At 38.0% G+C, this 14,731-nt stretch overlaps 1 protein-coding gene across 1 annotated transcript in view; it reads left to right on the forward strand.

Moving 5' to 3' along the window:
* Positions 1 to 14,731, forward strand: part of LOC112045940 (unconventional myosin-Va) — a 54,986-nt gene that overhangs the window by 13,528 nt on the left and 26,727 nt on the right. Inside the window, exons 14-27 of the mRNA XM_024082339.2 lie at positions 129 to 307; positions 557 to 637; positions 966 to 1,104; positions 2,130 to 2,287; positions 2,812 to 2,986; positions 3,653 to 3,742; positions 4,460 to 4,644; positions 4,997 to 5,253; positions 9,249 to 9,375; positions 9,589 to 9,664; positions 9,858 to 9,965; positions 10,300 to 10,408; positions 11,143 to 11,283; positions 11,602 to 11,681. Coding sequence (XP_023938107.2) covers positions 129 to 307; positions 557 to 637; positions 966 to 1,104; positions 2,130 to 2,287; positions 2,812 to 2,986; positions 3,653 to 3,742; positions 4,460 to 4,644; positions 4,997 to 5,253; positions 9,249 to 9,375; positions 9,589 to 9,664; positions 9,858 to 9,965; positions 10,300 to 10,408; positions 11,143 to 11,283; positions 11,602 to 11,681 — 1,905 coding nt within the window. The remainder of the gene's footprint in view (positions 1 to 128; positions 308 to 556; positions 638 to 965; positions 1,105 to 2,129; positions 2,288 to 2,811; positions 2,987 to 3,652; positions 3,743 to 4,459; positions 4,645 to 4,996; positions 5,254 to 9,248; positions 9,376 to 9,588; positions 9,665 to 9,857; positions 9,966 to 10,299; positions 10,409 to 11,142; positions 11,284 to 11,601; positions 11,682 to 14,731) is intronic.

The following is a 14,731-nucleotide window of genomic DNA, read 5'->3' on the forward strand; positions in this document are numbered from 1 at the left end:
GCTCCGGTTTCGGGGTGAAACGTACGTATTTTGTCGGACCTGGGTGACGTCGACGCATGGGTTCGTCGTTTTTTCTCGGAGGATTGCAATATAAATAAATCATTATATAAATACTTTTCCATGTGCAGCAACCTCCCCGCCGCGCGTCCGGTCAGAAGCAGACCGTGGGCGCGCAGTTCCGCGCGTCGCTGTCCGCGCTGATGGCCACGCTGTCGGCGACCACTCCCCACTACGTGCGCTGCATCAAGCCGAATGACACCAAGACGGCCTTCCAGTTCGACGCCGCCAGAGCTGTCAATCAACTGAGGTGCGTCCCACCCACTTTTTCACCCGTTTACGGCAACATCTGAATGAAGCCTGTGACGCATTGCGTGCGGCGCAGGGGAGATATTTAGAAGTCTTAATATTTTCTCTTCTGATGGCAAATAAATATTCTAAGGGCGTCTCTTGTGATTCTGGGATCTCGGCTTGGAGGTCCGAAAGGGTGTATTTCGATTCTTTTTTTTTTAACTTGAAAATTGGGAATCTTGTCAGCATTGCGCATTGTATGTTACAGAGCTTGCGGCGTACTAGAAACCATACGAATTTCCTCGGCTGGTTTCCCGTCCAGGTGGCTGTACCAAGACTTCTTTCAAAGGTAAGGATGTTTTAACAGGGTTAACATGCGTGCCAAAGGTTAATTTTGACTCCTTTTCCGTGCGAAAATATGAAAAAGAGAGCGCGTTATTTTCGATTACGTCGCAATTGGTTGTCAATATCTTTCTCTTGTCACGTGAAATTTTGCGTATAGCGTGCGTTTTTAGCCATAAATTGTAAAATTAAACTGCACTTTAATGACCCGTATTGATAAAATAAAAGTAATAATTTTCAGTAGTTTATCGCCTTTAGATCGTAGTGAAAACGGTAGAGATAAAAAGTGTGTAATACCTATATTATTCAGAACCCTAACGTGGTATAATTCGCAGATACCGCTTGCTGTGCCTGTTCAAAGACATCGACCGCTCCAACATAAAGGCGACGTGCACCAAGATCCTGCTGAAGCACGTCAAGGACACTGACAAGTATCAGTTCGGCGCCACCAAGATCTTCTTCAGAGCTGGACAGGTATATTTATTCGTTTATGTGTGTTAACATTTATACTGGATGTATGAATGATAAAAGACAAACTAAAAGGCTTTATGAGCCGAGGATGTATGGAAATGTTGGAAGAGGAAGGCCAAAGAACCTTTCCTGGACAAAACCAGAACATTGTCATTAAAGGTAGGTTAAGAGTACCTAAAAACGACGAACTTGTATGAAGAGATTGAAGAGAATGGAAGAAGCAAGGCCGATATGCAAGTATTTTAAAATCAAAGAAATTAAAATAATACCTATAGTATGTAGCACTGTGCGATTCCCGGTGTAAGAATTGGGGCGCTCCATGTCTTCCCGTGGATGTCGTAAAAGGCGACTAAGGGAAATCGTCGCAAGTGGGTAACAATATAACACATTAAACGGTAGTATTACCCACATTCCGACAAAGGGCCCACTACCAAAGAGGTGCCCATTGAAACGAAAGGTGGCGGTCATAAAAATCACTAGCCAAACCCATTAAAATATATCATAACAAAAGATTGACATATTTTTCTGACCTCACTTAAGTGTGAAGATAAGGGAAAGGAGATGATGATGGCCTATAGTATGTATCACTATTTGTATTTTTTCATTATAACGGTTAAATCCTTGTTCTCATTTAATATACGGAACCCCTACACGTGGGCCGACACACACTTTGATGTTTTTTTCTTTCTTTGAACGAAATGTAGGCGGATTCAGTCGCAGCCTGACGTTTGCATATAATCGTCAAGCTGTAGCGATGCACACGAGGTGGGGGTCTGCTCCGGCGCGTGTGGGCGGGGCGGGGGTACGGGCCTCGAGGCAATGCCTACTTACCCGGGTGTGTAGCGGGGGACCTTGCACCCCCGGTGTTCTCATCCAACCCCTCCCGGGGTCGAGGCTTTTCAGCCTAGGGGTGTGGATTTGAGTCAAATCCGGTGGTTCCGCGCGGACTGTGATCCCTCGTTATCCAGCGTCGGGTTCGAAGGATGCACAATTTGAGCAGTTGCTCTATATTCCCGCACCGCCACCAGGTGGCGTACCTGGAGAAGCTGCGCGCGGACGTGCAGCGGCTGTGCTGCGTGCGCGTGCAGAGCTGCGTGCGCGGCTTCCTGGCGCGGCGCCGGTACGCGCGGCTCGCGCGCGCCATCCACGGCATACTGGCGCGCGCCAAGGGGTACCTGGTGCGCCGGTGAGTTACATAATCTATACTCTATACTCATTTAGAGGTGAAGTTTGTGTTATTGTAGGGGGTAACCTCTGGATCAACTGAATCAATTTTGAAAATTCTTTTACCACTAAAAAGCCACGTTAATTGTGAATGTTATAGGCTATTTTTTTAGCCCCCGTAGTCTCACGGAAATTGGCTGGCTGATGACGAATGGTGACCCAAAACTCTAACCTACTACAATAGATAATTTTTCGGCATTGTATCAACGAAGCAAGTAAAATAGCTAGGAGTGTGGCAGCAAAACAGAAAACTATACCAGTATACTTATAGGAATTAAATAAATAAAATAAATAAAATAGAAACTATTGAACTATAGCACCGCAACAACTACATCTTACTCTTACGTACGCTAGGTTTCCCTGAGACTTCTGTTACGTACTGCCCTGTGACCATAAACCTAAAAGCATCTAGTGTACCTTCAATTGCTTCTACAATTTTTTGTCATAAAAGCTCCAACTATTACTAAAAATTATCTCATCGAACAGCAAAGTGCAAGAGATCCGTCGCAACCGCGCCGCCATCAAGATACAGAAGACTGTGCGCGGCTGGCTGGCGCGGCTCAAGTACCAGCGGCTGAGGCGGCTCACCGTCGGCATCCAGGCGCGCGCGCGCGGATATATGGCGCGCCGTTTATATAAGAACAAGAAGATTCTCAAACTGGTGAGTATTTATGCGGCTATTACTTCTCATTTGGCGTTCTCTCGGTGTTTTTTGAACGATTTACGACTCTATAAAGACGTCTACTCGGAGACTCGGAGCTTGGTTTGGAGGGCCGTTCTGAAAGGTTGTTTTGGCCTGAAATCGTAGGTTAAAAAAAGCCCACGTTCTGTTGACGTCAGATACGTCACGACACGACGTTGAATTCGCGTGCGCTGAAAGTTGATGCTGATCAAAATACTTATGTATACAAAACGCAAGTTGAATTGCCTTGGGTATATTTAAACGGACTTTATTTCTTGTAAATACTTTATTTTATTCCTCTTCAGCAGGCCTTAGATGCGCGCTAAGAGATTACAACATAAATTTCTGTATATTGATCTCTATGAATTCTAAAATTTTTTTTCTTGCATGCAAGCAAAGCAGCAGCATGCACGTACTCAGACTGTTCGTTGTGTTAGTGATTTTGTGCAATAAGGTTTTATGATGTAATTGTTTATCATAACTTGTTTAGTGTGGGCATGAAGAACATGTCACAACCTTTAAACCTACACTCAGGGACACAAGTCCTAGGACCTGCTCGAGGTGTTTCCTCTACAACAAAATAATTTGCAATGACTGTCGCTGCTACCGATCACGTTGTAATATGTGACTCTTTGTGTCCACCAGACCATCGGGATACAGCGCTACGCGCGCGGCTACCTCGTCCGACGGGAGATCGGACTGAAGCTGCGCAAGATTATTGTGGCGCAAGCTGCGGTGAGTTGCTACAATATATTCTAATCTAAATTTTTGTTGTTGTTTAATCTTCAGAGTTAACACGGAACTGCGTGGCATTACATCTGCTAACTGCTTCTAAATTATTTCTATTTTCTTTTTCTCTTTCTTCCCTTCCCATCATTATATTCCGGAGCATTCGTCCTGCTGGAGTCCATGTGCCCATACTCTCCCTGTGCCGCCCTTCTCAGGTCGTCACAGGCAGAACATTCGAATAAGGCATGTCGCGGAGTGTCCTCCTCTCCACAGAAATAGCAATTTTCGGTAGGAGATTTCTCTATTGCAAAGAGGTACGTGTTAAACACTCCGTGACCGCTCAGGGCTTGAGTCAGCCATCGGCCCACCTCCCCGTGATTCCTTTGATGCCATCTTTTAAAGTCCTTAATTAATTCACTCGTCCACATTCCTTTCCCACCCGCGGACCATTCTGATTCCCATTCCTTCAAGGTTTTTTCTCGCAGTTCATGTGAACTCGATTCTTTGTCCAAGAAGGATTGCGCGCGTTCTCTTATTAGTTTGTCTATTGGGACAAGGTCTGCTATAACGAGTGCTGCGGCTGTTGAGATAGTTCTGTATGCTCCGGTTATGCCTATTGCCATTCGCCTCTGTACTACCTCTAGCTTTAACGCCTGCTTCCATTAACACTATGAAAGAACTTTTCGATAGCACTGCTAAACTTCGACACTATCATCATATCAGGTACGGCGCTTCCTCGCCCGGCGTCAGTACAAACGTCTGCGCATTGAGGCGCGGAGTCTGGACCACGTCAAGACCCTCAACAAGGGTCTGGAGAACAAGATCATCAGCCTTCAGCAGAGGTTGGAAGATGCGCAGAGTAAAGCCAAGAAGATTGAGCCGCTGCAGGCTCAAATTGCTGAACTGAAGTAAGTTACTGAGAAACTCGTGTTTTATTAAAGCTATATAAGCTGCTCTAGTAGGATCTTACCAAATTTGGCTAGGCATGGAGAATAGACGAGCACAATAACACGTGCGGAGAAGGGAAGTGTTAGTTAACTGTCAAGGACGTCCTTAACCCTACACCATCGGTCACAAGTCCGGTATCTACTCGGAGTTTTTCTTTCTGCCACCCGATGGACCCGGCACCCGCACCGTGAATCCATGGAATGCTAAGATATTTCGCTTCATATGCTAGTTTTACTCCGGGAATATAAACGCGAACAGATGACTTAGCACTTGTTGGGTAATTATAATTTTACCTTATAAAATCTTTTTCAGGGCCAAGCTAGAAACTTTAAAACTGGTAGAGATCGAGGCTAAAGCACTCAAAGTAGACATACATAGTAAAGATAATCTCCTCAACGACCTACGCATCGAGTTGGCAGAAGAAAAGGACAGCAATAAGCGACTTGTCGAGGAAAAGAAAGAGATACAAGCAAAATATAAGAAGGAGAAGGAGACTTGGGAGAGAGAAAGTGAGAAGTTGGCGAATGAGTTGAAGAATAATAAGGAACATTATGAAATGGCAATTGAAGGTATGTGTATTTTTTTTAATTTCGTAATATTAATTTATAAGGCCTCAATATAAATAAATAAAACTCACGTGGTACATGCCCAAAGTATGCTAAACTAGTTTCTGCCATTCTACGTATTACGTATATGTTCTCTGAACATAAATTAATATAAATAAACACGACAGTTTAAATTCTAAAATACGTAACATATCGAAAAAAACTAGCTAAAGCCTGCTACTTACTTCCGTCCGTGTGAATTTAGGATTTTTGCTATCTCACTGAAACAGGAAAATTTTGGAAAATCCCTGCAAACTATATAGAACAAGCGGAAACCTGCGACTTTGTCCGCCCTTAGACCTCCTTAATCCGGCCCTGTCGCTATACCTGTTCTTAGCGGATTTCTACTAACTATAAACCACCTCCTTGCCAAATTTCAATTTTGTACATCAGGCGGATTTTGATATTTCGCGATGCTTTCGTGAAAACTTTCCCTTTTACATGTATTTAGATTATTGTAAAGGATTATGAAAATTAGCGTGTTAGTGTATTAACGACGATCGACGAGAAATGAATTTTTAGGTATTTTTCGTAAAAATAATTAACCTAAAAAAAGTTATTACAAATAATTTTTCTTGTTAATTTTAGAAAAAGTCAGTTGATAATAAAATGTTTCGTCCATCTATGACACCACGTCGGTTGATACTGTGAAGAAACCTACATTTTTATATACTAATGTCTTTGACCTAAATCCAAGTTAATCTTGTAAGTTAAATTGAATCTTGCAAAAATCATAAATATTCATTTTATATCAAAATACAAAATTAATTATCGACTTATCTATTGTGTTTTTTTAAGCAAAAGCTGGTAACAGCGATTAAGTACACTTTATACGATTAGATAGGATTTATCATTCGCGATAACGTATCGCAGCTCTAAAGTAAAGTGACATAACTCGAAAATTACTAATTTTGAAGAGTTTGGTTTTGACAATACACAAGAACCGTGTTATCGACACAATATATTTTTTTAGTATCTTCTGCATAAAATATAATTTTGAAAATACTGTTTTTTCTCAATTGGTAGTGAAGCACAATCGATAATGCAAGACCACCATCTTGCAGTACCATGCTAGAAATACGTGATACAATAATAATGTGCAAGCCAAAAGAAGTAATAAATAAATGAGAGAATTTGCAATACGCCCGTTAAACTGAAATATAGATGTGGAGCTTCATGTTTCTGTTTTTTTACCGAAACTCTACACTTTAAATCGAAACACAGTAATAGTTCAAAAATAAATAATAAAAACTGCAAAACGAGCTCTACTACGTAAAATATTTAGAAATCCGCGTTAAATTTGGTTGCTTACAATTTTCAATAGATCTTTAAAATGTAGGCCTAAATAAACTATAGGCCTGTACTTTCAGATAGTGTAGCTTTATATTGGGTAAAAAAGTTAATAAAAAGAAGCCAACAAAATATCCAGAACTAATACAGATTAAAATATATATAGGTAAATGTCAAGTGGCATACAGACAGAGGGATATTGATGCAAAATAAATAATTAAGTGTGTGTGAAATTAAATGTAATATTTATGTTAAAAATGTCAGTAGTAGAATAATTAAGATAGATAATAATTTTTAAACTGTAATACTGTCTGAATAAAAGGCTTTTATTATTATATTAAATGTCATTTGTATGGTGCAAATGTACAGCGATTTTTATAATTGCACTTTTTATAATTGTTGTGTAAAGCAACAATTTTCCTCTTAGGCCACTTTATTTGCAGAGGTTTGCAATGAAAACAATTATGGCTTCCACATACTGACCAAGTTCTAATTTCAGTCTTTGTTGATTTAACATTTGTTTAATTATATAAAGTCACATCCAAATAAAAACAATTTTAATAATATTAGTGTTGTTTGTGTGTGATTAATGATGTGATATTTAAAAAAAAACTTTTATTAAATTTTAAGTGTAGTGAAAGCTCAAGAAATATTGTATCACATGTGCTTTTGAAAAGTTCAATTTGTAGTAGAGTCGCTATAAATACCTGCCTGTAATTTGTATTAAAATATATTGGATGTCGTTGTTCCAGTTAGCTTATAACAAGCGAGGGCTGACTGTTAGCTTATATTAAGCCATTAATAACATTCTCTAAACCTAAAAAAAACTTTAATAATAGGTCTTTAGTGTACACTCGGAATATAAATAATGGTCAAAAAATGTTTCAATGAACAATACTGGCAAGTGATTAGCATCAGCAAACAAGTCTACATGTAGGGTAGTACAATACAATGGTGATGCCGCCCGATATCACTATAACGAAGGCGCAAGAGGCAGCTCTGTCGTTATCTCACTCTCAGAAAAACTATGAATTGTGGGCGAAGGAGTTCGAGTCGAGAGCACAGTTTTGGAAAGGTTAGAATACTGTAAGGTCACGTATTAATGGTAATATTATAAAAGGAAAATTTTCATAGTTTGTTTGTTCGTATGAATAGGGATGATGAACAGTATATCTGCGATCATCACTTTCGGGGCTACAGTGATTTAAAGGGTCAAATTTGCGAATCCCTTAAAAATTTCCCATACAAAATGGTACGAACTAATAACGTCTAGATCATAATGATCGTTTAATTTGTATGGGCGTTCAAACAAAATACGTACAAATATCTTTGTTATTTGTGCGTTTATGTTTATAGTTCATATATATTGAAAGATGTTACGTTTAATGTAAGGAAGCTAAAAATTTATAAAGTAGATTTTGAAATTATATAATCTTCATTTTGCAAACATCCAGACAATCTTTATACAGACAGTTACAGAGTTTTAATGTAAAAGTCTAAGATGTACAAATCATCATTTTCTTTCCCCACTTAAGTGGGGTCGGTCGGTCATATAAAATATGTCAATCTTTTCCATTCGTCTCTATTACTCGTCAACTCATCGTCCACTCCCTTTACACACATGCCCTCTTTCACACAATCCATTTTGGCCTTCCTCTCTTCTTATGTCCTTCCACTTGCACATTCAACATTTTTCTAGTAATATGCCTGAAAATGAACATTATAAAGTCAATATCCTCTGAAGATGCTCCGGTTTCGGAGTGAATATGTTTCACTCCGAAACCGGAGCATCTTTTCCGGAGTTTGGGTGGTAGCAAAATAAATCAATTTATTACTGTCACATTATAGTCTTAAAATTGTTTAATTAGATAAGATTTTGTTATATAAATTACGTTGGTATATTATGCGGAAAATTTTAATTTGATGCTGAAAACGAGGTGTATGACTGTGCAGTATATAAAAACATAACCCAACTGAGAATGGGTTATAAAAGGTGCACAATTTGGTATATTTCAAAGTGAACTCAGAGTTTGGCTCATAATATACAATTAAATAGGTATGTGCCAAATATCTAATTAGGAAACTATGCCAACGCCAAAAAAAGTCCAAAATGCATTTATTTGTAATGCAATTTTTGTAGCGAATAGGCACTGAAAGTCCTGAAACTATTTTTAAAATACTGTCACCAATGGAAAGCTATACGATCAGCGACTAACTAGGCTATATTTTATCACCGTGTCCTCCGGGAAAGGGAACAAGGCGGGCTATATTTGATCACGGTATTCCCGTAACGGAAACTAGGCAAATGAAAATTGCAGGAGATTTGCTAGTATTGCATACAATACAATACAGCGAATCCTAGTGTGGAGATCGCAGACCTATGTAAAATTATTTTATGTGTACTAGTGAATCAATAAATATTATTATTGTTGTGATTGCTTGGCAAATTCGTTCGTAACACTCCCGATGGTCCGCGGGGGCCGAGAGAGGGGTAGCGATGACAGATAAACCCGCAATTGATTCACCCCCCCTCCAGCCTCTGCCCCGCGCGCACGCACAGTCCTATCCTTCCCGTCGCCCGTATATCATGGGAGTGTCATCAACGAACTTGCCAAGCTATATTAAATACATAATCAGTTTGCTGTTAAATGTATTGTATGCCATTGTAGAGCGCGACAAACGCCACGAGGCAGAGAAGAAGGCTCTATGTCTGGATCTAGAGAACGAGCGCCAGAGCAGGCAGAAGCTGCTCTCCTCGCAGTACGACCTGCAGGAACGGCTGGATAGCCTGCATAGGTATGTATCAATATTATTAACGATATTTTGTATCTATACTACGGCCTTTCTTGACGAGTATTGTTTACTAAGAAACAAATTAAAAATAGGGTATAAATTACTAGTCCTTTCACACCTAATAATAATTAAAGATATTTTACGTGCATACGTTTTTGTACACACATGTGCACACACAATTTTGTACATACATTTATAATGAAGTTAACTTTCCAGGGCGCCGTCTAAAGAACACAGACGATCTCTCTCGGACGCCAGCACCAATTCGCAGCAAGAGACGACCGTTGAAGATGTAAGATGTTTTACTGTTGGATCATCCATTCTAATTGAAATGCTATTTCTAATTGTTTATAATGATTTTAAAAAAATAAGAATAAAAAAAGAGATAACGTTGAAAGATCTTTTTAACAAAATGTAATTTCAAGAGTCAAATCGTCAAAAATCTTATAAAATTCCATATGTTTAATAATTTTGTGTTTTTCTAGGACTTCGGGTACGGCTCGGTGCGTTCTACTGAGTCGTCGCGTCCGGCTCTCGAGGCGGTCAATTGGTCCACAACCAATAGCAACAGTTCACAAAACGGACCCACTCCGGTAAGAGAACCTACTACACTTTGAATACATTAAAACATTGAATGACAGCTATAAAATGCACACAATGAATTTATAAATCCAAAATGTGTGGTTATTTTTAGGTGTACAATCCCTCAATTGTAGGTTCTGCAGCTGATTGGACTTTGTTAATGGATACGAATCGACTCTTCTAAGTCAAAATTGGTATATGTAAAAGTAATCGGATTGGATCTAAAGAATTTCTTGAAAGAATTAATAGCGCAATATTGCATAGGGACTCGAACCCACATACTCGTAAGCTAACCACTGGATCCCCATACTCGTCCTCCATAGTATAAATATGTAATTTTCCAAGATGGCGGACGCGGGCTTGGTGCTCCGCATGCGCAACCGTATATCCGTGCTGCAGAGCGAGCTGTCGCGGACTGCCAAACGAGCTCAGGACTTGGAAGACCGCCTCACGAGTGAGTGTTTATTCAGTTTTTTTTTTTATACTCTACAAGTTAGCCTTTGACTACAGTCTCACCTGATGGTAAATGATGATGCAATCTTAGATGGAAGCGCACTAATTTGTTAGGAGTAGAATGCAATCCACACTCCTTTCGGTTTCTACACGACATCGTACCGGAACGCTAAATCGCTTGGCGGTATGTCTTTGTCGGTAGGGTGGTAACTAGCCACGGTCAAAGCCTCCCAGCAGCCAAACAACAGGCTATTTTAATAGGATTTTTTAATAAGTAATGGTTAATAGGAAAAGGCGTGTCACCCTCTGTAACCAATGTTATTGGTTACAGGATAAGGTGGGTACAACACTTTGTTTGAAATGATAGGAAATTAAACAACATGGTATTTAATAACTGAGGATGAGCGGAGCTGCCAAACATATTATTAACCAAGGAATTACATTTTGCTAGATATCGCAAGTTGAAATTGCAAGTGCAATACTTTTGCACTGCACCTTTTTGACATTGTTTTTAGATAGCTTCCAAAAAATATGCGAAATTTAAATAATTATATTTACTTTTGATGCAAAAAATTCATGAGGTCAGTCTTTTAGAAAAAAAAAGTTACAACATATTGTGACAATTAAAATTACAGTTTATCTGCAGCAATTTTACAGATCATCTGTTATGTGTTCAGATGAAAGCCAACTGTATTTAAACATATTTGTCGCTAACCGTGTCCGTTTGTTCGCTAGACCGCCTGACGTCTCCGCCCGCCAACCCCGACTCGGACCGCTTCAAGGTGGAGGAGCTGGAGATAGAGAACAAGAAGCTGCGCGAGGACCTGGAGCATCTGCGCGCGCTCGACTCCGCGCACATGTCCAAGGAAGTCATCGGTGTGTATCTGCCACGGATATGTGTTTTTCTAGATGCGGCACGTCAAATGTGCCTGCAATATTTGTATTTGCCGTGTTCTTTACTTCTTTTTATTATATATAGTACACCATAATTATAAACAGTTAAACAGGTACAATAGGCAGCCTTATCACTTAGAAGAAATCTCTCCCAGGCAACCAAATAGAGAAGCATAAGAATAATTATAATATGTAGGGAATTGTATTATATATTTTTATGTATTAAAGTTTCCTGATGTACTTTCTCGTACGTTGGATTAGTAGTTTAGTTGGAGTTGATTGGAAATTATCTTGTTTCAGACCAATTGCATCAAATGCAAGAGGAGTTGGACCGGCGGCGTGACGAGTGCATACAGCTGAAGAGCGTCCTGACGCACCAGGTAATACCAATGCTAATTGTATGCTGACAGACGCGAAAGATAGATAAATATATTATATATATGTGTATATAAATATATATAGAAGAGAGAAACATAATACTCGAGTACATTAATACATAACATAAATACAATTTATAAGTAACCTAAATAGGTGGATAGATCAGAATTAAATCCAAAAGTTAAAAAATAGTTTAAATACAGACTACATGGCCTAATCATACAGTTTACTATAGTATGTATGAATGTATAGTCGGTTGCAATCTTCATGACGTCTCCGAAATATGTCGCAGGTGTCCCTTCGCGCAGGGCATACATAAAGTACGCTAAAATCTTGACGCGTGAGGCGATTTGAGCCCAATGGATATGACCTCTGCCTCCAGTTCGAATTCGGCCTAGGGCATGCACAACCATCATTTCAGTTATGTACATTATAACAATTTAAATATCACGTGTCTCAAACGGTGAAGGAAAAATATAAAAGAAAGAAAATAATTTAATTAATTTTTAGTTCACAAACAGTACATCCTATCTTAGATATTATATAACTGTCTGTGACACCAAACAGAAAAGGTTTACAGCTCAGCATTAGCCGTTCATTGCAGAAAAGCAATTACCAGCGCTGATTTTCAGCTGAGACCCGGGTGACGTCACAGCCAGTTTCACACACATTTTCTATGTGTGTGAAATGTGCATACTATTATAATATACAATATTGCGCAACTTAACGCATTAAGATTGTGTCCGAATATACATACATGTATTAAAGTATTTTTTAACACATTTTACAACAATATTATCAGTAACTTATAAATTAGATAAATATCACATAATTATCTTTTAAAATCAAACAAAATTTTTTGGTATTTGTTGGCTGACTGGATTTATGTTGTCACTGATACATTATAGTGTTATTGTTAATATGGCCTTCATCCGTCAAGGCTATGCAACCTTTACGAAGGTTAGAATAAGTAAACCCAAATACAATAAGGATTTTGGAAGTTTATCATATGTATCTGTAACAACCATTGCATTGGATTTTTGAAAAAAAAAATAAAATACTTAAAGAAACTTCAAAGACAGAATTATTAATTAGCTTAAATAACAAGAATTTTTAGGGTTCCGTGCCGACAAACGAAAAAACGGAACCCATATAGAATCACTTTCTTTTCCGTCTGTTTATCAAGACCATCTCGGTAACGCGAGGTATACTAATAATTGCACTTAAACAACACATTATAATAACCCCAAAGTAAGCGTAGCTTGTGTTATGGGAACTAAATTAGCTGATTTATCATATAAATTATATACTTCATATAAATACTTACAATGTATAACACCTGAAGCTGTGAAAATAACTAAAGTCTGACCGCTCAGGGATTGAGTTTGACACCTGTCATTGTCAATGTTAATGAGATATTTAAATATCTTTTATTAACATACCTTTATAACGAGTAATAACATTAAAAAATTTATAATTATGCCAACTTACAATAAACGTATTGATTTTGTGCTAAAATTATTAACAACTAGCTGACGCCCGCGACTTCGTCCGCCCTTAAACCTCTTTAATCCAGCCCTATAGCTAAGTCCGTTTTTAGCGGATACCTACTAAGTATAAACTACCTCCCTACTAAATTTCATCTTTGTACGTCAACCTGTTATCGAGATTTCGTGATGAATGACCTTTCGCATTTATATATTAAGATTAATTCATTAACAAATATAAAAAGGTGACATTGACAAGTTTCAGAAACGCAATTTCTGAGCGGTCGGACTTAATAAACTTCTAACATAACGTAAAAAAATTACACCGACAAAGACAGCGAAGGATTTTTTTTTATAACATGTATTGATATTGATAAAGAAGTATATTTTATTCGCAAAAAATAGGAATGTTATTTCGTCTGGCCTTTCTTTATCTCAACACGTTTATCTTGTTAACTTTTTTAGTATTCACATTTGATAGCGAGTGTTATCATCTCACCTGTTTGTTATGTGTCCAGGTAAATATGTCAGTTGTGACATAGCAAACTATTTCTTTGTTTTTGAGTTAAAAATTGTAGTGAATTTAGCAGTTATTAAATGTATTACAGTCAAATAACAATAAAAATAATGATCTAAACAGTTCAAACAACTTTTGAATTTGTTGTGTTGTGTTTTTTCTAACAAGAATACTAACTAAAAAAGTTATGTAAAAATAAAAAAAATATATATTAATTGAGCAAAAAAAATATTGGTTTTGTTATAAAATCTAGTAAAATTTCTTTAAAAATATATTCAATTGTAGGTACATGCATAAAATTAATAGTTTATTTATTAGATAGATAAAATTATTATTGGTTAAATGAAAAAAAAAGTGTTACGTTAATTAAAAAAAACTCTGTTTCAATATAAAATTAAATCTTTTGATTGATCTCAAGTTTTTAGAATGAATATTATAAAACAAAACTTATCAAAATAATAATCATGTGATATGATGGAGTTACCAAATGCATATTTCATAAAGACTCTGTACAAGGATGATCCAGAAACGACAAGGCCTGTTTTTTACTGCACTAACACTGAGGTATCTATATTGAAATGTAGTTCCCGTTCCCATTGAAATACGGGGATAAAACATAGCATATGACACTCACATATAATGTGGCTTTCTATTGGTAAATGAATTTTCAAAATCTGTTCAGTAGATCAAGAGATTATCCCCTACAACCTCACAATTATCCCACTTAAGTGACACACACACTTCTCCATTCTTCTCTATTACTCGTCGTCTCATCATCCACTCCCTTTGCCACACTTTCTTTTACACACTCCAACCATCTCTTCTTTGGCCTTCCTCTCCTCTTGTGTCAAGCAAATTCAAATTTGTTTCTAGTAATATAACATTCATCCTTCAGCATTACATGTCTATACCAAGCTAACCTTTTAGCCTCGATTCGCACGAGCGCTTATTAACGGATGTTGAAAAAGCGTTCAAATAGAACAAATGCATTCCCAAGCATATATAGGCACGTCAGGGTTTTAAAAACGCGGCGCTTTTTCGAGCTGTG

This window comes from Bicyclus anynana, chromosome 18, assembly GCF_947172395.1.
Source record: "Bicyclus anynana chromosome 18, ilBicAnyn1.1, whole genome shotgun sequence".
Taxonomy (NCBI): Eukaryota; Metazoa; Arthropoda; class Insecta; order Lepidoptera; family Nymphalidae; genus Bicyclus; species Bicyclus anynana.